The 26,046-nt window shown below is 40.5% G+C and overlaps 1 protein-coding gene across 5 annotated transcripts in view; it reads left to right on the forward strand.

Annotated features, from left to right (window-relative positions):
- LOC133652139 (zinc finger protein 646-like) overlaps positions 1 to 25,830 on the forward strand; it is a 36,281-nt gene extending 10,451 nt beyond the window's left edge. Inside the window, exons 3-7 of one of the 5 annotated variants that reach the window (XM_062050553.1) lie at positions 1,659 to 1,908; positions 9,828 to 9,917; positions 18,333 to 18,533; positions 18,623 to 18,802; positions 24,739 to 25,830. In XM_062050553.1, the coding sequence (XP_061906537.1) occupies positions 1,659 to 1,908; positions 9,828 to 9,917; positions 18,333 to 18,533; positions 18,623 to 18,802; positions 24,739 to 24,906 (889 nt within the window). In that variant the 3' untranslated portion in view covers positions 24,907 to 25,830. Of the gene's footprint in view, positions 1 to 1,658; positions 1,909 to 9,827; positions 9,918 to 18,332; positions 18,552 to 18,622; positions 18,803 to 24,738 lie in introns of all 5 variants that reach the window. The other 4 variants (XM_062050552.1, XM_062050556.1, XM_062050555.1 and 1 more) reach the window with 4 other exon arrangements.
- Positions 25,831 to 26,046: the final 216 nt, after the last annotated feature.

Genomic DNA, 26,046 nt, shown 5'->3' on the forward strand with positions numbered 1-26,046 from the left:
TCATACTGCTGCACTGTTTAAACGAGACAGTACTATTATTTTTAGTAGATACTGATTATTATTCCAATCATCTGACTGACACACCGTTAATCCTGCGAAACAAAATACATCGGTGTGTTTTTGACTTAAAGTTTGAACAGAAACAGGAAGTCGCAGCGGTGGTAAACACGCAAGAACAGAAGTATTTTTACAATATGATACTTGATCACAATATCCAGTATTTATGTATGAATATATTTATTTACATCTTGTGAGAAGAACACTTTTGCCCAAAATGTATACACTCTAACAAAAAGGATACACATCTTTTGTAGGGATAGGGATACTGATATTGTTTTTATTTAACTGGACTTACAGTAGCTCCCTCCCATAATTCTGACCAAAGTTCCCTCTAAAGGTGTGCACCTCTGCAATTGCGCACTGCTCACACGTCCTCTGCGCACCGCAAATCTAAGCCATGCACAAAATCAAATTAAAAAATAAGCGCATAAAAATGTTCAATGTACTGACGACACGTGGCCACGACAGAGAAAACAGTTTCCGTCATCACTGTTCAATTATTTTAACCTCTGTCGAGACGCTTTAAGGAGGACGTGAATCACTTTATTGAGCAAAACTCTTTGTCAGCCATAAACACATGACCAAACATTGGTAAAAAAGTTTCTATCTAGCAAAACTGGACATTTACTGCCGTACAAACCAGACCAAAACCAACTTTGTCATCTGTCATATCAACAGCAGCCGCTCGCTCTTTCTCTCGTGCCCCAACACATGCACATATGGCACTTAGCCAGTGATGCGTTTACAGCCACACAAAAAGTTAGGCAACTCCAACACCACACATAATGTGTAATTCCAGGTCGTTACACAATGAGTTACCAATCAAATGTGTGCTTATTCTACTGTCATTTATTAAGAATCTTAATTTATAAATATTAATAATGAAATGCTGTTAGTATATTAAATAAATACTAATAAAAATATATATTTTACAAACAAAGTTACAGGAATGTGCACATGATCCCATGCTTACATCTCATTGTGCAACATGTGAATGTTTTAATAGGAACTAAATGCGATATCTGAAAGGGGTACAAATTATTCCCAAAGCAGGACCTCCATACAATACGAGTACACAGCTCATGAAAAACAATATGTTTCGTTAGTGTCAATGTAAGTGGGCCAAAACACTTACATTAGAAAATAATCTCATGGAAATGACTTCTGTCATTTAATTATAATAATAAGACATTTAACTTTTTTAGTCAGGTTTGGAACAGGTGTGCTGCAAGTGTGGCCACAGTGTGCACGTCTGATGTGCTGCACTGAATGCTCAGGGAATTTTTGCGTTTGCTCACGCACATGAAAAATTAGAGGGAACATTGATTCAGACCATTAGAGTCATTGCCTAGATGTTGCAAAATATGCTGCAATTTATTCATCCTTTTCCATGATTCCATTGGTATGTATTACAAGCAACTCAAACGTTCTGAATATGATTCCACAGAATGAAAAAAACAATCTATCCAATACAACATACAGAAATGAGGCCAATAAGATGAAGATGATACCAGTGTGAATGATTATTTAGTATTGGTTGAAGTGCTGAATACTAAACGTTATTCTCTAACATACCTTTTTCCCCTTCCACCCTCCAGATGCGACTTTTGCAGCAAGCCCTACACCAACTACATGTCCTTACGGAACCACATGCGAATCCACGGTCAGAAGCGCTACATGTGTGACCGCTGTGGGAAAGCCTTCCGCTTGGCACGATACCTGCGCAACCACCAGAGAATCCACGACGACGGGCCCAACCGCTTCGACTGTCCTTCCTGCTCGAAAAGTTACAGGACTATGCTGGAGCTGGCTCAACACCGGTGTAATGTCCAGTCCTCATCCAGCCAGGTGGGTCCGTGTGTCCTAGATCTCTCTCAGGTCACTCATTGTTGCAAGGCTTTACTGTCCACAACAAAATGAAAAGGTTCAAGTGGCTCTCTGTAGGCCAGGGAGGAGAAGCAGTGTTCAATGTGTCTGCCAAGGGGGAATTAGTAGGAATCACACCCTCCAGAAACCTGAAGGTTCCTGGTTCCACCCCAGCGACACCATGTAAAGGAGCCTACCACCACCAATGAATGTATGGGTTGAGACAATGGTGAGGCGGTGCTACATAAATATAACTCTGGCAAAGATAAACCCACACACCAGTCTGCCAAACTGAGCTCCACGTGTCCACCGAGACAGTCCCACTACACCCAGAACCTAACCGACTTGTCACTGAGGACTTTCATGACCTCAGATAATATGATAGGTAAGGCTGCACCATTTTTAGAATAACCTAATTGCGAATTTTTTCTTCCCAAAATGACTATTGCAATTGGATTTGCGATGTTAATATTTTACATATGAAAGTGCGAAAATAACAGTTTTACCTTTAGACTGTCAATCAAGATATTCTTGTCTCAAAGTGCCACATATTGGAACAATATGTCATTACTCTCAAAATGTTTGTCTTTATGCAGACTCCGAGCTTCTGTCTACACTAGGGGTGCCCATTACGTCGATCGCGAGCTACCGGTCGATAGAGGAGGGTGTCAGTCGATTGCCAGCCAGGCATTAAAAGAATAGACCTAAAAATTAGCGCTCATCAATCTTCACCAAGACGTCACTTGATTGACATTCACAGCACCCAAGGGTCTTGTGAGATGATGGTGGCTGCTGCCAGACCATTATTAAGAAAAAATTACAAGGCGAGAAACACTTTTTATTTCAATAGACTCTCACACCGTACCTGCTGTCAAAACTCTAAAGACCGACGGCACAGTTCCTGTCTTCACAATAAAAGCGCTGCTTCATCCTACCTGCGCTAACAAAATAAGAGTCTCAGAAAGGTAGCGTGCACAAGCTAGCAAGCTACGGAGTTGTCCGCCAAGTATATCTTGTAAAGTGTATAAAAAGGAGTATGGAAGCTGGACAAATAAGATGGCAAAAAGCAACCACTTTCATGTGGTATTGGACAGAAAGGAGGACTTTTTTTCTCCTCCATTTGAAATTGTGGTTGTTATCAGCACTACTGTCTGATTCCAATCAATGCAAGTCATCAGAATCAGGTAATACACCAACTTATATTCTTGTCTTCATGAAAGAAATGAATTAAACATGCTTGTATTATCATTAAACACATTTAACTTGTTAACAACACCTCTTTCATAAATAAATAAATATAAATTATATATATGTATGAGTTAGAGCCCCTCAACTTGGTCAATTGAAAAGTAGCTTGCCTGCAGAAAAAGTGTGGGCACCCCTGGTCTACATCATGCTCTTAAACTGGAGGAATAAAAACTATACGGTGTTTAAAATATCATCATAATAATAATGCAATTAACCATTGAAAAGGATAAAAACTTTCATTTGCACTGTACTTGGAAGGCAAATTTGCTATCGTAAGTATATAAACAAACAAAAAATAAAATGGAACATTATTAAACCCAAGTAAATATTGACCATCTTTAAGTACATTTTTTCCCAGTTGGAAAAATAAGGTAGGACGTTGTCTTTTTGTTTATTGCCATTGCGCAATCACGTCATTCTCACTCGTTCATCCGTTTACTTAAAGGCCTACTGAAACCCACTACTACCGACCACGCAGTCTGATAGTTTATATATCAATGATGAAATCTTAACATTGCAACACATGCCAAAACGGCCGGGTTAACTTATAAAGTGCGATTTTAAATTTCCCGGGAAATATCCGGCTGAAAACTTTTCGGTATGATGACGTTTGCGAGTGACGTCACGGGTTGAAGCAGACATTTTGGAATAGCACGGTGGCCAGCTTAAGTTGTCTGTTTTCATCACATAATTCCACAGTATTCTGGACATCTGTGTTGGTGAATCTTTTGCAATTTGTTTAATGGACAATGAAGACAGCAAAGAAGGAAGCTGTAGGTGGGATCGGTGTATTAGCGGCTGGCTACAGCAACACAACCAGGAGGACTTGGAGTTGGATAGCAGACGCGCTATCCGACGCTAGCCGCCGACCACACCGATGATCGGGTGAAGTCCTTCGTCGCGCCGTCGATCGCTGGAATGCAGGTGAGCACGGGTGGTGATGAGCAGATGAGGGCTGGCGTAGGTGGAGAGCTAATGTTTTTAGCATGGCTCTGTCGAGGTCCCGTAGCTAAGTTAGCTTCAATGGCGTCGTTAGCAACAGCATTGCTAGGCTTCGCCAGGCTGGACAGCATTAAAAGTGTGGTTACAGGTCCAGGGTTTGGTTCGGTGTCTCCTGATAGTAGAAGTAAAAATAGTATTGTTGATCTTCTGTCTATCCTTCCAGTCAGGGCTTATTTCTTCTGTTTCTATCCGCAGTTAAGCACGATACTATCACGTTAGCTCCGAAGCTAAAGTGCTTCACCGATGTATTGTCGTGGAGATAAAAGTCACTGTGAATGTCCATTTCGCGTTCTCGACTCTCATTTTTAAGAGGATATAGTATCCGAGGTGGTTTAAAATACAAATCCGTGATCCACAATAGAAAAAGGAGAAAGTGTGGAATCTAATGAGCCCTTTTACCTAAGTTACGGTCAGAGCGAAAAAAGATACGTCCTGCACTGCACTCTAGTCCTTCACTCTCACGTTCCTCATCCACAAATCTTTCATCCTCGCTCAAATTAATGGGGTAATTGTCGCTTTCTCGGTCCGAATCGCTCTCGCTGCTGGTGTAAACACTGGGGAAATGTGAGGAGCCCTTCAACCTGCGACGTCACGCTACTTCCGGTACAGGCAAGGCTTTATCGTCGATGTTCTCTACTAAATCCTTTCAGCAAAAATATGGCAATATGGCAAAATGATCAAGTATGACACATAGAATGGATCTGCTATCCCCGTTTAAATAAGAAAATCTCATTTCAGTAGGCTTTTAAACTTAGTCTCTGGTTTTACAAAGCCATTAAACTTTAAGCTCTTCTGTTTAGGATTCACCATTAAAGACGTGTTTGGAACAGCAATCAAATTGTTTCCTAAAACTGCTGCATTGGTGAAATCCGCAACTGCCACAACAGATTCAATTATTGTCATTCAAATATTATAATAAAAACAAAACAATTGTCAAAATGACACCATAGCGGAAATCAAGTTAACATAAGAACAAACTTAACCAATGTGAACATGATGGATTTAAGCATAGAATAAAATAGAACAAACAACAACTGTAGAAACACACATTTTTACAATGGCGTTCAGGGTGCGCATCGTGCCGTCAACCAATTGTGAGCGCTGCTTGGAATTCTGACTACAAATATGATGGTCAAGTTGTCTTAAGCCTTCGCATCTTACATTTCCTATTTTATCCGTTGAGTGGATAATTCACAATGAAAGAAAGGTATTGTGCGTTGATACTGCCGCCATCTGCTGTCAGCCACAACAGGAGCAGCTTACTGGAGCTACTAAGCAGCCAATCCAGAGTGGCTTTAAACATGTCATGTGTGATGAGGGTTACACTTGAATTGCTATTGCGGCATACAGTGGACATATTTAGAACTGCAGTTTCTTTCATTTAAAAAATGCAGCTCATTTTTATACTTGACAAACTGATCTTGCGGGTCGCGGGGCGGATCAAACCTGTTTGACATCCCTGTTCTAATGTTTGTCAAGAATATGTTGATTGACAGTCCTTATTTTCACACTTTTATGCATTTAAATGTGTAAAACATACAATTCAAATCACAATCGTACAGCCCTAATGTTTGTATTAAGGTGTCATATAAGGACTATTACATTGATGATGTTCATTATTTGGTTCACAATTACAGTCATGACTTCTAACTGTACAGACATGGTAGAGAACACCTATACCCATGTAATTGGTATGCCCGAGGGAGGATTCCTCCTTGTGACACTTGAAGGTGGCCTACTTCTTGGGGTTTACCAATGAACCCATAAAGCAGTGTCTCTGTCAGGACGCTCCAATATGGACATATAATATCATGCCCTTGTTTTGTGTAGATCTAGCATTCTGACAACAATATTGTCTCATTCCTTCCAAAGAACTCACCAACTGTTTGATTCACAAAGTTGGACATTCCATCAGACACCTTGTTAATGATATTCTTGATCAAGCGGTAGATTGGACCTTATTTCATATTTCACTGACAATTCTCAGCTGAGCAAATCGTGCCGATCAGATCTGGGTTAAGTCTTGAGCGCTCCCAACAAATAGGTGAAAAACACACGATGGGCATGTCACTAAAAAGGAGATCTACACAAATAAAATAAACAAATAATGTAGCAACTGAAAGAAGTCTATATCTTACAAGTCGTTGTGTTTTCAAATAGGAATGAATGATTCTACGGGGGGAAATGGTTCTAAGGACTGGTTAAGAGCCTAAAATGAGTACCATGTCATACCTATTATCAGTGGAAACGTCTTTGTGCATGCAACCTAATTGAAGTAGAAGAAGACAAAAGACAGGGCGTCTACTGGTTTTGTCATGACTATACTGGCTACTTTTTGACTATCTGGTACATGCAACTCAAAGTTTCGTCTATGGAATTAAGATGTGGAGCCTGGCTCGGCCACCGGTGATTCGCTTCTTTGTTGCCCTCATTGTCTAGATGAGACATTTGCCCAATCGAACGCAGTTCTCTGATCTAACCCGTGGTAAATGCACACTATAAGTGCAAAGTGGGCCAGATTTATGTGGCTCCTATCAACTGTTCCTAGGCCAACAAACATGAGACTATTTGAGAAAAAGACTGAAGATGATTGCAGGAAACAAAGGTTTATACTGTAGAAATGTCTTTGGCTTTTGTTTGCATGCCTTTTGTTTTTCTCTCTGCAGTCTTCAATTTGTTTTTGATGGGAGAAATGTCCGTCCAGCGTTGTAGGGCTGGGCGATATGACCCCCAAAAAATATCACGATTAATTGTTTTCATACCATCTGATCTAGATTAATATTGGAGATACAACAATAAGCAAAACAAAGATGTTATTATTTTAACACTGCTGTTCAAACCATAGTATTGTGTTGATTTGTCTTTAACTTAGTGTCAAGCGATGTCAAACGGTGCGTCGTGTAAGACGCAGTAGGTTGTCGTGATTTTAGGGATGCAGATGAACGAGGTAGCAGCTTGAAGTGAAAAGGGATATTTATTAATTAAAGAAGCAGAAACAAAAGGCGAGAGCAGAAGGGAAGTGCTCTAAATGGCCAGACTCTGACAGACACAAAACAAAATGCTGGAACACAGCAAAAAACACTTAGTATGAAATGTGGAGCAGACGGCGTCCACAAAGTAGAGCGCAGCATGAAAAAGGATTGTCTGTAGTCACCAGTGAATAGAGAATCGATAACAATGTACCGACAACCAAGGTAGAAAAAGGATCGACTTAAATAGTCTTAATTGCAAACAGAAAACAGGTAAGGGGAAATGCTCTAAGACAGAAGTGAAGCAGCCACGGGGAATCACCAACAAAGCCAGAAGAGCCGCCAAAATAAAAGCACAGGACAGGAACTAACACAAAACACCAGAGAACACTAACAAAACCCAACGTAAAGGTGGTGTAACCAGCCGTGACACTTAGCGGTGTTTAAGACGAGGCATCGGACCTCGTGTCGACAACCGCCAACTGGTGAGCATAGGCGGTAGTGCCACAGTAGTTGTTACATGGCTTTTGGGTGGCAAGTTACCATCAAATGTGCTTCGAAAGCAAGGTGGATTTTGGTGCGGAAGATCAACCGTGGAACAAGTTACTAACTGACTCAAGAAATTAAGGACAGCTTCTCGGCCAAGAATAAAACAGGTACTGTGTTTGTTGAGCTAACAGTAGCCTACGATACCGTGTGACACCGTGGCCTTACCTGCAAGCTTTTGCGCCTACTGCCAGACAGGCACTTGGTCTCTTTGATCATGGAACTCGTCCAAGACCGCAGTTTCACCCTTAACACTGGTGATGGCTCAAAAAGCAGGTTGCGACGTCTGAGAAATGACGTCCCTCAGGGATCAGTCCTGGCTACCCTCTTATTCAACATCTACACATATGATCTGCCAGTAACATCTGCCAAAAAGTTTCCATATGCAGACGACTTGGCAATTATGCATCGTGCAAAAAACTGGCAGGAGTTAGAGGGGTCTCTTACCCAGGACTTGGCGACCTTATCCACTTATCTCCAGTAATAGAAGTTGAAGCTCAGTGTAACCAAAAGGTGACGGCAGCCTTCCACCTTTACAACAGGGAGGCACAACGTGAGCTTAACATCACTGTCGATGGACGTCCTCTACCCTTTTCTGCCGAACCAACACATCTCGGCATTAAGTTGGACAGGGCACTCACGTTTCGTCGACACCTGGAGTCACTGCGCAAAAAGCTAACGACACGCTTTGGGCTTTTGAGATGACTAGCTGAATCTAGCTGGGTTGCTGACGGTGTTACACTTCGTACAGCCACCCTTGCCTTGGTCCACTCTGCCACTGGTAGTGCACACCTGCTTGGTGTCGTGCTCACACACGTCTCATAGATAAGCCGACTAACGACGCTTTGCGCTTAGTGACTGGATGCCTGTGTCCCACACCAACGGACAATCTTTCCATCTTAGCAGGTATTCAACCATCTGAGCTTCGTCGCAAGAAAGCCACACTGTCTCTAGCACGCCGAGCACTGGAGCCTGGACACCTTCTTCATGACCGGTTTCTGTCTCCTCTTCTTAGAGGACACCGGTAGCTTAATTCGAGACACCCATTTGTCCCTGCTGCATTGGAATTGCTAAATGACTTCAACCAGTCAAACGGCAGTGGAAGAAACTGGGCAGACTACAAATGGAACATGGAATGGCGGGAAATCTCTTCCAGACTCCATGATTACATCCCTGAGGCCAGGAATATGCTTTCCCAGACCTGCTTGGGTCAGGCTTAATTGCCTTTGTACTGGCGTCGGCAAATGGGGTATGGATTAATCTGCGGCATGTGAGTGTGGTGCAAAGGAGCAGACTGCAGACCACATCATAACATCTTGTCCCATATACCGCCATCCTAATGATAATCGTGGTCTGGCAGCTGTGGACGAGAGCTTGGTCAGTTGGCTGTTAAACATCTGCCCATCTGTATAGTGGTTACACCTCTAATCAACATCTTTATCCACACGAAGAAGAAGCATATCACTTGACAGGTCAAGTCATTTGGGTGGGAGCTGAAATTAGTTCTGTAGTTTGTCCGCACACAAGTGTTTGGAGGTCAAAGTGTCCATAACCCAGAGGCGGGCGGAGAGCTGGCCTGAGAAGGGTGCAGGGCTTTTGGCTAAAGTTCTGGCCCCTGGCTGACCTGGATCCATGGAGGTCAGTGTCTGTGAAGTAAACAGGATCTCCCTCCACAAACTTTCCTTCTCCCCACAATGACAGCGTTTCAGTCACATTACGTCAACTTTAATAGTAGATTCAGTTTTTATCAGCCAATTCCATTAAAGCGTAAATAATAGGGCCCTAAATAACTCCAAATTAATAGCTAATATTAATTTTTTCTGCATGTTTTGCTCCAAGTTGAGTCATTCTGCTCATATCTATGACTCTGTTTACTTCTAGCGGAAGTGCAGCAGGAAAAAGCCGAGCATGATTGGCTGCTGTAACGGACACTTCTGCCATATCTAATCACTGTGATCAATCTTAGATCGATCAGGGTCATCGGTCATACCATCGCCCAGCCCTCGTCCAGAGATGTGGTTGAGTAAGCAGTAGCATTGTTAGTGGTTAGAAGTCTGGTGGAGTTCCCCACAAGTATTGTAATCCACATTTATATGTGTCTTGTGTGTCTGTGTGTGCCTTGGCTTGGTTCATAAGAACCGATTCAACTGCCCGTCCTGCTTAAAGAGCTACAGAACCATGCTGGACCTGGCCCAGCATCGCTGCAGCGCGGCGCCCAAAAAACAGGTTGGTGTGAGTGAGTCGGAATGTGTGTTTGTGTGAGAGGAAGTCTACTGGACTGTGATTCATTTGAACCAAGGGTTCTGATTTACAACCAATATACCAGTAATACCCGCCCTGTATTTAGGGCCCGAGCAGCAAAAAGCTGTAAAGGCGCTTGAAATGGTTTATTTTTTCGTTTATTATTATTCTCCCACTTTGATCGCTTTTTTGAGAGCCTTAACCAACTTTTCATGTGTGAGCAAACACAGAAACTCTCTGAGCACACCTGTCTCAAACCTGACTTAATAACACGTTACCGGTAAATGTTTTATTACAATCAGTGATTTGGCCCATTTTCAATCGAAATTACAAAAAAATCTTGATTTTAATGAGCTATGCACTTGTATGTGTATTGTATGTCTGGGTGGGTGTCCTGCTTTGGAAAGAATGTGTACCCCTTTCAGACATGACATTTAGTTCCCCTTAAAACCTTCACATGTTGCACAATGAGCTGTAAATGTGATAAAGTGTACATCCTTTTAACTTTGTCTGTAAAATATATCTTTTGATGTGCATTTCTGTAATCTAGTAACATAATTTCATGATTAATATCCATAAATGAACATTCTTAAATCTTAATAAATGACAGTAGAGTAAGCACACATCTGATTGAGGAATTATAGTGTAACAACCCGGCATTTACACTCTACGTGGTTATGGAGTTGTCCCACTTTTTATGTGGCCATAAACGCAGTTGTCGGCGCAGTTAGGGCCAAATATAAACAGTTTAGCTCAATAAAGTGATGGATGGAAGTCTGTTTGTTGTCACCTGTCACAGAGGTTCATTGCAAAATCCTACAGAGCAAATAGTTACCGGTTTATTTTGTAAAAAAATTCGGATTGGATTTTATTTTGTGCACACCATAGATTAGTGTTAGCAGTGCACAATTGCGCAGGCGCGCATCTAAGAGGGAACGTTAGACTGAACATGCACAAAAACTCACTAATTTTTGCAAGCTTGTCCGGTCCGGCAAAAAGTCTGATATTTTAGGAGTCCTGAACTAAAAAAAATGTCTCTCTCGCACCACCTTTAAAAATGGGAAAAAAATTGCCCTAAATTCATGTATCGTCACTAAAATCTCTGTAGGCGTCTATAATGACAAGACGTATGTCAATGTCTCTAAAACTCATATTTTAAAACACACAGGAAGTCGGCCATCTTGGTTTCCGTCGGCCATGGGTTATACTTGAATAAACTCTTAGGGGTTCTGACCAAATGAGATTGGGATCAGATGACAGACACTAGCAGACGGGCAATAATAAATTGCCGTATGCCTTAGGATGTGGCCGTGGCATGATGCCAAACTTTGATCCGATGGTTCGCCACAGCATGTTCAACATTTATAGTTGTGCTCCACAAATTTCGATCTTAGTCAGAATTGGTACGAATGATGATGATGACACCCGAAGTGCGGGATGGGTCAGTACCTATTGGTACCGGATCTTCTTCCTAACTAAAATAGGCAAATAGGCTTCAAGGTTGGAGTTTATTTGGAACATGCATGTATACAACATGATACATCACAATTTCCTGTTTCTCTATTCAACATGTTTGAAAAGGAGTAGGAAGAAGCAGAGCAGTTGTTATCACTTCCTGTACTCAATGTACCGGTATTCACAATATTCTCCATAAGTAATAACATTAAAAATAAATATTTAGTGAAGTAAGTTATATTTCACATGGTTAGAGAAATAAGATTAAGTAGAAAATGAATGGATGGATGAAATAAATTCAGAATATTTATCTTATCAAAAATGATTGGAAGGAGCTGACTGCATGCTTGCCAGGCGACTTAGGTGAACCCCAAGTTGCACCGGGGGTGCAATGGGCCTCTCAACGCTTTGATACTGCTTTTGTTTTCGATTGAACCTGTGGTCTTGTTTTTTTCTTTGTTGGCTAATTGGTGTCTTTCACAACTCACGATTCAATTAAAATCCAATCCTTGGGATGATGATCGATTCGAACCAATTCTTGCAACATATTATTTGGTAAATAAATGATAATGGAACCTTTTTAAAACAGGTAATAGGTTGTAAAAGCTCTTTAGCTTTGGTCTTTTTAAAAATAGATTCTTGAACATTTTTACTAATAGATTCACAATCATAAGAATCGCGATTTGGATGTTACTTGATTTTTCAAGCACTCCCACTAATTAGTGTATTTATTTATGGAAAGAAAATTGCATTGGAGCCCTGACAGAAATATGCAGGACAAAAAGGTCTAAAAAAAACCAAACTGGGATGTCAAATCTAATAAATCCAAATGTAATTTGTTTTATTGGTCAAAACCTTTTTGGTGGACCAAAGATTTCATTTGTTTGAAATACATCCGTAAACATGTATTCCAAACATGGTCATAATGAGGATGTTCTGTTATATTCTAGAAAGAGATGTGTAGTATACAGTTTTGCTTATTTTGGTTTGCCTTTTACTGACAGAAACATGTCCGTGGGTTTGCCAAACCTAACCATGTTGTGTCACTTGTCATCATTTTAATGTGGACGTTCATGTTACCAAAAAAATGCAATGTCTAACATGAACGGAATTGGTTGGTGGAGTGAACTGAACACGATGTCACACAGTGTCTTTGCGAAAGTAAACATAGCTTCCGATTTCAAGGACTTTGTGCAAGCGCAGTTGAATTTTCTTCAGTTTAAGAGCATGATTGTTTATTGTGTACGTCCTAGTCAGTTCCATACATAATTTACATGCGTATCTCCAGAGAACAGTCTTGTGCTCAATGGCAATATTATTATTTCAAAAAGAAAAGAAAATTAAATTACCGGTAAGAAAAGAAAATTAAATTCAACATATCTCAAAAGGGTCTTGGGAAGAAGTATGAACGTTTTTACATAGTTAACTTGAACTAACATCCAGTTCCCTCTGAACCACATTTTATGACATTCATCTGGATCCACATACTGTAACTCCATTTGTCCATATCAAGATGCTTAGAATAACTCAATATATGTTTGTTTGTTTGTTTGTTTGTTTATTATTTATTCGGTCAGTGGTCAAAATTAACAAACAGTTTTACATCCACGAGTTCATAAATTGACAATTTTACAGACCGAAAGGGTTTTTTAGGCTGAAGTTGAGCCCTTATTTCGCCTAACCCAGGGGTCGGCAACCCGCGGCTCCGGAGCCGCATGCGGCTCTTTGACCACTCTGATGCGGCTCAGCTGCATACTTGCCGACCCCCCGATTTTCCCAGGAGACTTATGGATCTCAGTGCCTCTCCTAGAAAACTCCCAGGGCAAATATAATCCTATTTACACTCTAATTTCTAAATTAAGGGCGTGCCTAATTGCACTGTAGTAATTGTCCTCTATAGCATTTACAAACAGCGTGCCAGCCCGGTCACATGTTGTATGTAGTTTTTACTTGCACACGTAGGAGACAGCAAAGCTTACTTGGTCAGCAGCCACACAGCTTACACTGACGGTAGCCGTATAAAACAACTTTAACACTGTTACGTTACAAATATGCGCCACACTGTGAACCCACACCAAAAAAGAATGAAAAACACATTTCTGGAGAACATCCGCACCGTAACACAACATAAACACAACACAACCAATACCCAGAATCCCATGCAGCCCTAACTCTTCCGGTCTACATTATACACCCCCGCTACCACCAAACACCCCCACACATTAACCCTCCCCCCCCTCCGTGCGTCGGTTGAGCGGAAGAGTTAGGGCTGCATGGGATTCTGGGTATTTGTTGTGTTGTGTTTATGTTGTGTTACAGTGCAGATGTTCTCCAGAAATGTGTTTGTCATTCTTTTTTGGTGTGGGTTCAAAGTGTGGCGCATATTTGTAACGTAACAGTGTTAAAGTTGTTTTATACGGCTACCGTCAGTGTAAGCTGTGTGGCTGTTGAACTAGTACGCCTTGCTGTCACTTACGTGAGCAAGCTGAAGCTGCATTCTACATGTGGTCGAGCAGATACACTGTTTGGGCAGGCTGTAGAGGGCGCCAAAAGCAATGCCATCACGCCCTGATATTCGGGAGTCTCTCGGAAATAATGAGAGGGTTGGCAAGTATGACGCTATCAAGCGCCATTCATTCAAAACTCGCGGGCCGCACTAACATCAAATTTCCATATTAAGGTGCGTGCCGGTGCGTGTGTCTTCGTGTGTCGTGTGAGCTTCATAGAAATGTGAAATTTCCTTATCACAACATACTATAAATACACCTTATACACAGCATAAACGCTGTTCAAATATATACACAATAAAGACATGTGAAATATCCCTGTACACGTGTTGGTTAAACATTTGTACTCTGAGGTTGTGCCCCACGTCTTTCTATGAACAAACTTTGAATATTTGCTGGCAATTGATAACTTTTTGCTTTAAACATGATAAGCCCTGTCAAATATTCCACTAAATCAAGACATTTTAACAGTTTTGACCTTAAAATTAAGCTATTTGTGTGCTCCTTGAACCCCACATTATGGATCATTCTACGTTTTTGTAAGATTGTTAAGGGATGTATGTTGGTTTTATAATTATTTCCCCCAAACCGCTGCACAGTAACTTAAGGATAATGAGGGAATTGTATAGTTTTCCATCTAGGTCTTGTCTTGCTTTTGCCAGCACTCCAATGTTTCTTGATCATTTAATATTTTTCATCAATTATTACACCGAGGAATTTGCTTTGCTCAACTCGCTCAATGTTCATCCCTTCAATCATGATTTGCATTTGTGTATTTATCTTCCTATTTCCAAATATAATTATATTTATTGGACCTAAATTTAGAGACGATTTGTTCCTTTTGAACCATGATTGCCTTTTCTTCATTTCTGAAGTGATTGTATCAATAAGTCTATTGAAGTTACTGTCAGAAAAAAATATATTTGTATCATCTGCGAATAAGACCAACTTTGAGCATTTTGAGACATTACGCAGATCATTAATGTATAAAATGAAAAACTTTGGACCCAAAACTGATCCCTGCGGAACACCATATGCAACATGGGTGTTGTTGATAAATGGCTTTGGCTTTGCATAGTAGAGTTTTAACTTGTACTTACAGATGTAGCGACAAACTGTAGTTACTGACAGTGGTTTTCTGAAGTGTTCCTGAGCCCATGTGATGATATCCTTTACGCTTTTTGGATGCAGTATCGCCTGAGGGATCGAAAGTCAAGGGTTTGGCGCTTACGTGCAGTGATTTCTCCAGATTCTCTGAACCTTTTGATGATATTAGGGACCGTAAATCGAACACCATATGCAATATAGTGTTCCGGAAAAGGGTGGATTGCCATCGCCGGGTTAGGGAAGAGATCTTGTCCCAAGTGGAGGAGTTCAAGTACCTCAGAGTCTTGTTCACGAGTGAGGAAAGAGTGAATCGTGAGATCGACAGGCGGATCCGTGCGGCGTCTTCAGTAATGCGAACGCTGTATCAATCCGTTGTGGTGAAGAAGGAGCTGAGCCGGAAGGCAAAGCTCTCAATTTACCGGTCGATCTACGTTCCCATGCTCACTTATGGTCATTCATGAGCTTTGGGTTATGACCGAAAGGACAAGATCACGGGTACAAGCGGACGAAATGAGTTTCCTCCCCCGGGTGGCGGGGCTCTTCTTTAGAGATAGGGTGAGAAGCTCTGTCATCTGGGAGAAGCTCAAAGTAAAGCCGCTGCTCCTCCACATCGAGAGGAGCCAGATGAGGTGGTTTGGGCATCTGGTCAGGATACCACCCTAAAGCCTCTCTAGGGAGGTGTTTAGGGCACGTCCGACCGGTAGGAGGCCACAGGGAAGACCCAGGACACGTTGGGAAGACTATGTCTCCCGCCTGGCCTGGGAACGCCTCGGGATCCCCCGGGAGGAGCTGGACAAAGTGGCTGGGGAGAGGGAAGTCTGGGCTTCCCTGCTTAGGCTGCTGCCCGGTGACCCAACCTCGGATAAGCGGAAGAAAATGGATGGATGTTCCGCAGGGATCAATTTTCTCAAAAAAACTTATTTTGTGTAGGGGACTAAAAAGGAAGAGAGTAAGGAATGTTTGTGGGGTTATTACTTAAACGTCTCTTCTGAGAAGTCTGTTGTCTGCTGATTGGTCCACCACGACTGTGTAGTTTAGCAAAGAACTGTGACGTTGGTCACCTTCCGATGACAAATGGGTGTGATGAACGTGACACGAGCGTCCAGACTGCAGTCTGAAACATCTCAGATTCATGAGCACTTCTGAAAGAGGCTATGGTTGGGTTTGAAAAACAGAGAATTGTTCTGTTGACACTGACAGAAAGAAAAGACATATGGGCAAACTCATCGGAATTGACTTGCTTTGTGAAGGGGTCAGTTTGGATAAGTCAACCAAAAATGCATTTATATAATTCTAATCACAAGTGCCTCTCAAACGGACAATAACATGCCCTGATCCAAGGACAAACTTCCCAGACCCGAACTGGGGGAAAAGAAGGAACCTTGAGAAGGGAGTCTGACGAAGGGACTGCCCTTCCAGATGTCAGAGGGTATAATTGTTGCATTTTCCTTCATTTCCTATGTTAAGAACCTTAAAACCTTAAGAAGGTAGCACAGACATAGGGACTGCCTTTCTAGATGTCAGGGGGTATACTTGTTGCATTTTCTTTTAATATCCTACGTTAGAACGAAGAGAGCACAGTCTGCCAAGTCAAGTTCCTGGGGTGTTAAACATACTTGGCCTATAAGGCGGATCCTTTAAAGTGTTCCATACAATCCATTGAGAAGCCAACAGATAGTCATGGGAGTGGTCTTCTTCCCGGCTCACAACTCGGTCTGCTAGCACATCATCCCAGCTGGTATCGCTCCAGACACGAACCGTGGTGGAGAGGGGGCACAGAGCAGAAAAATAGCAGATCAGCCGGTCTAAAAGCTAGATCAGTGCTTCTCAAACGTTTCTCACCAAGTAGAACCTCAGCAAACACTTGGCTCTCCAAAGAAATCATGCCTCTCATCTGGATATTAGGAGGATTTAGCCATTGGTCTAGAAGTTGTTTATCTGTGACATTCAAATTTTCAAACACACACAACTGAAGACAGTGTCTGCAGGGAGACTTCTCCTCGTTAACCCTTTGTGTGCATCATGATTACTTCTTCATGTGGACATCCCATCAGTCTTTATCCCAGTGAGAGCAGACATTGTACAGCAAGCTGACGTTTTATCGCGTTTCTATATCTTGTTTAGCACTTAGCAATACTGCTACATGATGCTTAGTGTTTGACTAAAGCTGAATCTGTTTAGCACACTTGTAGATCATCATTTGTCCCAAAGTAGTCGTTGTTGTCTCTCATCAAGTCTCATCAAGCCATACCGATGGATGAGAACATCCCTGAATTGGTCCTTTACCGATGGATGGAAACGTCCCTGAATTTGTCTGATACCGATGGATGGGAACATTCCTGAATTAATCCGATACCGATGGATGGGAACATCCTTGAATTGGTCTGATACCGATGGATGGGAACATCCCTGAATTGGTCCGATACCGATGGATGGGAACATCCCTGAATTGGTCCGATACCGATGGATGGGAACATCCCTAAATTGGTCCGATGCCGATGGATGGTAACATCCCTGAATTGGTCCGATACCGATGGATGGTAATATCCCTGAATCGGTCCGATGCCGATAGATGGGAACATCCCTGAATCGGTCCGATGCCGATGGATGGGAACATCCCTGAATCGGTCCGATACGATGGATGGGAACATCCCGGAATCGGTCCGATGCCGATGGATGGGAACATCCCGGAATCGGTCCGATGCCGATGGATGGGAACATCCCTGAATCGGTCCGATACGATGGATGGGAACATCCCTGAATCGGTCCGATACGATGGATGGGAACATCCCGGAATCGGTCCGATGCCGATGGATGGGAACATCCCTGAATAGGTCCGATGCCGATGGATGGGAACATCCCTGAATTGGTCCGATACCGATGGATGGGAACATCTCTGAATTGGTCGGATACCGATGGATGAGAACATCCCTGAATATTCCACCAAGTCATGCAAGAAGTTTCCTTCCTGAAATGTGCTCCTCTGATGTGTCCTCTCCTCTTTCTGTGGTGTCGGCAGCCCGAACACCACGACCCGTTCTCTCTGTCCCAAAGTCGTCTTTGTTGTCTCTCATCAAGTCTGCTTGATTAGCATTGATGTTGATGGGGGAGGGATTTGTGGTGGATTCCTGATTATCTCTCAAAATGGGAGATTGGTACTATTTTCATCACATCTAGTTATTAGCAAACTCTGTCTTTATATGATTATATGATAATAGTTTCAATATGGAGGCAACTTGTTTTTCCACTCTGCTGCTACTTGAAGGTCATTTGAACTATACTGAGAGTTATTCTCATGAGTCCATTTTCCGTCTGTTTACTCCCCATTCAGTCTACCAGCCGGCGTTCAAATTTCGCTGCCAATCCTCGCCGACAGCAGCAGCAGCAGCAGCAGCAGCAGAACAATGCTTCGTCCATGATGCAGCACGGAGGACACGGTCAACAGGAAGCTCTGCCCTCCCACTGCGTATCTCCCATGTCTCAAGGAGGCCAGAGTGGTGGCCTGGCCAGTCAGTCTGTCCCTGACCACCAGGTAGGGAGGATATACCAGGTTTGTTTCTTTCCCCGCAGCTCTTTTCCACCGATCGGGGCCGTCTCCACTAACGCTCTTTGTGCCCGCAGGTCCGTCCTAGCTCTGTGTCGTCCCAGAGCAGCCAGCAAAACATGAGGAGCTCCTCCTCCTCCAAACACATCTCCTCTTCCAGCACTACATCCTCTTCCTCCTACTCTCTTCTCCAGCCCCTGGTTCCTGAGGTAAAGGAGATGAGCTTGGGATACACTAGGCTGAGCGCCAATCCAATGGTAGGAGAGAACCGTCCGTTAGAAGCTTTCTCCTTGTCTGCCTACTAACACCAGGAGAAACGTTCTAAAAGACAGGAACGTTAGCAGATGGTAGAGCCCTTTGTTCCCAAGACCACGTCTGGGTCTTGTGCTGCGTGACAAGGCATGTCGGACAACACATGTGTCCAAAGTGCGGCACCAGCTACATCTGTAAAGGCCCGCTTTGTAAATTTAGTATTTGAAAAATTAAAAAAACAAAGAGGTGAAATGTAACAAGAAAACCACTCTTTCATAACCAAAAGTTGCCATGAGGGCTGTTTTTTTCTCTTTAAAACTGTCATCGCCCAAAAAACTTTACATTTAAATATTCCACTTTGTAATATTTTGGGGAAACTTTTTCATATTTTGGGTGTTTGCCATAGAAAAACTAAGTTTTCTTTGACAAAAAGGGCATAAAACAAACACAATGACAAAAAAATAAAAACGTACTATGCTATATACCCTACCCTACTGTACCCTACTAATTATTATCATCTATATCATGTAAATCTACTATATATTATCATATATATCATGTAAATCTAATGATCATATATATTATGTAAATCTACTACCGTATTTTTCGGATTATAAATCGCAGTTTTTTTCATAGTTTGATTTATACTCCGGAGAAACTTATGTGTGAAATTATTAACACATTACCGTAAAATATAAAATAATATTATTTATCTCATTCCCGTAAGAGAAGAGGCGAATGTCAGCAATCGTCACACACACGTCAGCAATTGTCACACACACTTCAACCAATAAAAATTCGGCGAGGCGGGTCATGGCAGAAGTGCATTGAGCGTCATGGCAGAAGTGCATTGTGGGTCATGGGATGCTACCTGCTACTATGTCCGTAGCTATAAAAATGTATCATTTCAACATTGGCGGTAACTTATAAAAACTGAGAAGAGCTGAACAAAAATGGCACCGAAAAGGAAATTATATACTGCAGATTACAAGCTGGAAGTAGTGAAATATGCAGCAGAAAACGGCAAGAGGAAGCGGCGCATACCTTTGGAGTTGGCAGAGTTGTTTAGAAGCGACACAGAGGAAGAAGATTTCATCGGATTTAGTGATTAGGAGTGACAGTTTGGTAAACGTATAGCATGTTCTATATGTTATAGTTATTTGAATGACTCTTACCATAATATGTTACGTTAACATACCAGGCACATTCTCAGTTGGTTATTTATGCATCATATAACGTACACTTATTCAGCCTGTTGTTCACTATTCTTTATTTATTTTAAATTGCCTTTCAAATGTCTATTCTTGGTGTTGGATTTTATCAAATAAATTTCCCCCAAAATTGCGACTTATACTCAAGTGCGACGTATATGTTTTTTCCTTCTTTATTATGCATTTTCGGCTGGTGCTACGTATAGTCCGGAGCAACTTATAGTCAAAAAAATACGGTATATGTTATCATATATATCATGTAATTCTACTATACATGATCATATATATCATGTAAATCTATTATATTTTATCATATATATCATGTAAATCTATATTATCATATATATATCATGAAAATATACTGTATATTATCATATATATCATGTAAATATACTATATATTGCCATATATATCATGTAAATATATTATATTTGATCATATATATCATGTAAAGCTACTGTATATTACCATAAATATGTAAATCTACTATAATCATATATATCATGTAAAGCTACTATATATTATCATATATATCACGTAAATCTACTATATATTATCATATATATCATGTAAATATACTATACATTGTCACATATATCATGTAAATATACTATATATTATCATATATATCATGTAAAACTACTATATATTATCATATCTATCATGTAAAACTAATATATATTATCTTATATATCATGTAAAGCTACTATATTTTATCATATATATCATGTAAAGCTACTATATATTATCCAGTGGCGTGCAGTCACCAGAGGCAGGGGAGGCACGGCCTCACCTGCCATCATGGAAAGAAGAAAAAAAAGAAAAAGAAAAAAAATTAATTAAATTGTTATATGTATCCAGTGATTATACTAAAGTTATTTTCCATTTAACTTCACCAGTTTTAGATTATTTTTATTTTTATTTTCACATTTGCCGTTCAAATACTGAGAAGAGACGGTGCGGTGATCAGCAGCCAGTTGAGGCACTTGTGCCTCACCATGGATCCCGACTCGGCTAACTGCTGGCCTGTTGTGCAGTGAGACCATATTGCTATATGAATTATATTATACATTTCCATAGTTTAGTTAGCTGAGGTATATAATGTACAGTGTATTTTGTCAACAACTGTATGTGTGTAACATATTTTTAGTGCTGAGCGATCATAAATCTGCTGCGGAGACACGCTGTGTGAGGCTTGTCTCATAACCCCGCCTCCTGGTGCCAAGCACCTCCGCCGCAGAATGCACTGCCCGGCGGGAGCACCGCGGCCACACCAACCAAAGCCCACACCCAAACCCTCCACGTGCAAGACCGAATCCACCCAAAAAAAGTCACTTAACAAGAAGCCAAAAAGTGCAAAAACAACAATGCTCGCGCTGCAGGAGCCGCGAACGACCGCAGGGACACAACATTAGGTACACCTGCACTGCAGGTTCATATGTTTTTAAATTTGACTGTGATGATGCATGTCGTGCCTCACCAGACATTAACCTCACAGCACGCCACTGATATTATCATATCATGTAAAGCTACTAAGTATCGTATATCATGTAAATCTACTATATGTTATCATGTAAAACTACTATATATTATATATATCATGTAAATCTACTATGTTTTATCATATATATCATGTAAAGCTACTATATATTATCATATATATCATGTAAAGCTACTTTAATCATATATATCATGTAAAGCTACTATATATTATCATATATATCATGTAATTCTATTATTTTATCATATATATAATGTAAATCTAATTATCATATATATATCATGAAAATATACTGTATATTATCATATATATCATGTAAATATACTATATATTGTCATATATATCATGTAAATATACTATATTTGATCATATATATCATGTAAAGCTACTATATATTACCATAAATATGTAAATCTACTATAATCATATATATCATGTAAAGCTACTATATATTATCATATATATCATGTAAAGCTACTATATATTATCATATATATCATGTAAATCTACTATATATTATCATATATATCATGTAATTTTACTATACATTGTCACATATATCATGTAAATATACTATATATTATCATATATATCATGTAAAACTACTATATATTATCATATATATCATGTAAAACTAATATATATTATCTTATATATCATGTAAAGCTACTATATTTTATCATATATATCATGTAAAGCTACTATATATCATCATATCATGTAAAGCTACTAAGTATCATATATCATGTAAATCTACTATATGTTATGTAAAACTACTATATATTATATATATCATGTAAATCTACTATATTTTATCATATATATCATGTAAAGCTACTATATATTATCATACATATCATGTAAAGCTACTTTAATCATATATATCATGTAAAGCTACTATATATTATCATATATATCATGTAAATCTACTATATATTATCATATACATCATGTAAATCTAATTATCATATATATTATGTAAATCTACTATATGTTATATATATCATGTAAATCTACTATACATGATCATATATATCATGTAAATCTATTATATTTTATCAGGTGGTTCGGGCATCTCGTGCGGATGCCTCACGAGTGTCTCCCTAGGAAGTCCTCGTTGCACGTCCCACTGGCCAAGGACCAGATGGGGGGATTACATCTCCTCTCTGGCCTAGGAATGCTTCGGGATTCCCCAGGAGGAAGTTGCTAATGTTGCTCTGGAGAGGGAAGTCTGGGGGTCTCTGCTGGAGCTGTTGTCCCTGCAACCCGATTCCGGATAAGCGGTTGAAGATGGATGGATGGACATACATTCATACATATATATGTGTATATATATATATATATATATATATATATATATATATATATATATATATATATATATATATATATATATATATTTTTTTTAAATATATATATATATGTATATATGTATGTATGTCTGTGTATATATATATATGTGTATGTATGTATGTGTATGTCTGTATATATATATATATGTATGTGTATATATATGTATGTATAGATATATATGTGTATGTATATACATATATGTGTGTGTGTAAATATATATATATATATTTATACACACACACACACACAGTCGTGGTCAAAAGTTGACATACACTTGTAAAGAACATAATGTCATGGCTTTCTTGAGTTTGCAATCATTTCTACAACTCTTATTTTTTTTGTGATAGAGTGATTGGAGCACATACTTGTTGGTCACAATAAAAACATTCATGAAGTTTGGTTCTTTTATGACTTTATTATGGGTCTACTAAAAATGTGACCAAATCTGCTGGATCAAAAGTATACATACAGCAATGTTAATATTTGCTTACATGTCCCTTGGCAAGTTTCACTGCAATAAGGCGCTTTTGGTAGCCATCCACAAGCTTCTGGCAGCTTCTGGTTGAATTTTTGACCACTCCTCTTGACAAATTTGGTGCAGTTCAGCTAAATGTGTTGGTTTTCTGACATGGACTTGTTTCTTCAGCATTGTCCACACGTTTTAAGTCAGGACTTTGGGAAGGCCATTCTAAAACCTTCATTCTAGCCTGATTTAGCCATTCCTTTACCACTTTTGACGTGTGTTTGGGGTCATTGTCCTGTTGGAACACCCAACTGCGCCCAAGACCCAACCTCCGGGCTGATGATTTTAGGTTATCCTGAAGAATTTGGAGGTAATCCTCCTTTTTCATTGTCCCATTTACTCTCTGTAAAGCACCAGTTCCATTGGCAGCAAAACAGGCCCAGAGCATAATACTACCACCACCATGCTTGACAGTAGGATGGTATTCCTGGGATTAAAGGCCTCACCTTTTCTCGTCCAAACATATTGCTGGGTATTGTGGCCAACAGCTCAATTTTTGTTTCATCTGACATCACATGGACAAAGATAAGACCTTCTGGATGAAAGTTCTGTGACCCAGCAGATTTGGTCACATTTTCAGTAGACCCATAATAAATTCATAAAAGAAGCAAACTTCATAAATGTTTTTTGTGACCAACAAGTATGTGCTCCAATCTCTCTATCACAAAAAAATAAGAGTTGTAGAAATGATTGCAAACTCAAGACAGCCATGACATTATGTTCTTTACAAGTATATGTACAATTTTGACCACGACTGTATATAAAGCTACTGGAGGCGTTGACGAACCCACAGTGTATCGTACCTGAATTGGTCCGATACCGAAGGATAGGAACATCCCTGAATTGGTCCGATACGATGGATGGGAACATCCCTGAATCGGTCTGATACCGATGGATGGGAACATCCCTGAATCGGTCCGATACAGATGGATGGGAACATCCCTGAATCGGTCCGATACAGATGATGGGAACATCTCTGAATCGGTCCGATACCGATGGATGGTAACATCCCTGAATCGGTCCCATACAGATGGATGGTAACGTCCCTGAATCGGTCCGATACCAATGGATGGGAACAGCCCTGAATCGGTCCGATACCGATGGATGGGAACATCCCTGAATTGGTCCCATACAGATGGATGGGAACATACCTGAATCGGTTCGATACAGATGGATGGGAACATCCCTGAATCGGTTCGATACAGATGGATGGGAACATCCCTGAATCGGTTCGATACAGATGGATAGGAACATCCCTGAATATTCCACCAAGTCCTGCAAGAAGTTTCCTTCCTGAAATGTGCTCCTCTGACGTGTCCTCTCCTCCTCCTTCTTCTTCTGTGGTGTCTGCAGCCCAAACACCAGGACACGTTCTCTCTGGCTCCTCAGCGGCCGCTCACCACCATCAACCCCATCGCCCACTCCCTCCATGCCAACGGAGCGCCCGCCCTCAAGCCTTCGCCCGTACCACGTAGCATCCAGTCCATGCCCTGGGAGCAGCGCTCGCTCTACAATCAATAAGGGCGACCCTCCTCCTCCTGGCATCCTCACTCCTCCTGGCAGGACGTGGACGTGGACGTGGACGTGGACGTGGGCGCCCTCGTGAGTCCTGCTCCTTCTGGACCTTGTATGTGGGAGGGGATGTGCAAACATTCACAACTAGTTGACATTACTGAGTAGTTCACTCTTTTGTGTGTTGCCTTACCTTCATGTATGATCCACACCTTCATGTCCTTTCATAACCCAAAATATATCCTCACCCTCCTTTTGGATGACATGACCTGCTTTTTGAATAAATGTTGACTAGACCTTCAAGTCCCACATGAAGTGGCTAACTCCTCTCCTTGCGCTTTGTCAGGTAAACTTCTAGTCAGCAGCCCAAAGGAGCATCGTGCACATCAGCCACCTTCTTATTAGCAGCCATGTGATTTTTTTCCCCTTTTAGTCGGAAATCCATCTTTTTTATATCTGTAAAAATATTTTTAAAATGATTTAACGTTTTTCTTCATTTTTTTCCGACCTACAATGTGTTAAAATCTTGATCCGTCTCTTTGCCATACCTGCTAACAACTACGGTTTTCCCGTAATGAGTACAGTTTATGATAAAAACTACGGATTTCCATTAAAAATTATGAACTTAAAAATGGAAGCTACGTTGTGAAGCTACTCCACAGGCAGGGGACAAAATATATGGTAACATCAATGATGATTGGTTGGTTTACGTATAAGAACATCTATGATTGGTTGGCTGGTTTACTATGATGAGTCATTTTTGGTTAAGATTAGGGCAAAATATTACAGACAGGACAATCAGAGGCAAGATAGGGCGGGTCATGGAACCAGGAAGGGAGATCTTTTTTTGTGTTTTTTTTTATTTATTTTTTTATGTACCTTTATTTATAAAGTTCAACATTTACAAACAAACATATGAACAATGACAATTAAAACAACTACAAAAACAGTACAATACAGCGCCAGGGTGTTGTTGATTCAATAAAGTAATTATAGTAGAATGTAAAATATATATACTGTATTTTCCGGACTATAGGGCGCACCTGATAATAAGGCGCACTGCCGATGAGCGGGTCTATTTTTGATGTTTTTTCATATATAAAGCGCACCGGATTATAGGGCACATTAAAGAGGTCATATTATTTATTT

The sequence above is a fragment of the Entelurus aequoreus genome, linkage group LG06 (assembly GCF_033978785.1).
Source record: "Entelurus aequoreus isolate RoL-2023_Sb linkage group LG06, RoL_Eaeq_v1.1, whole genome shotgun sequence".
Taxonomy (NCBI): Eukaryota; Metazoa; Chordata; class Actinopteri; order Syngnathiformes; family Syngnathidae; genus Entelurus; species Entelurus aequoreus.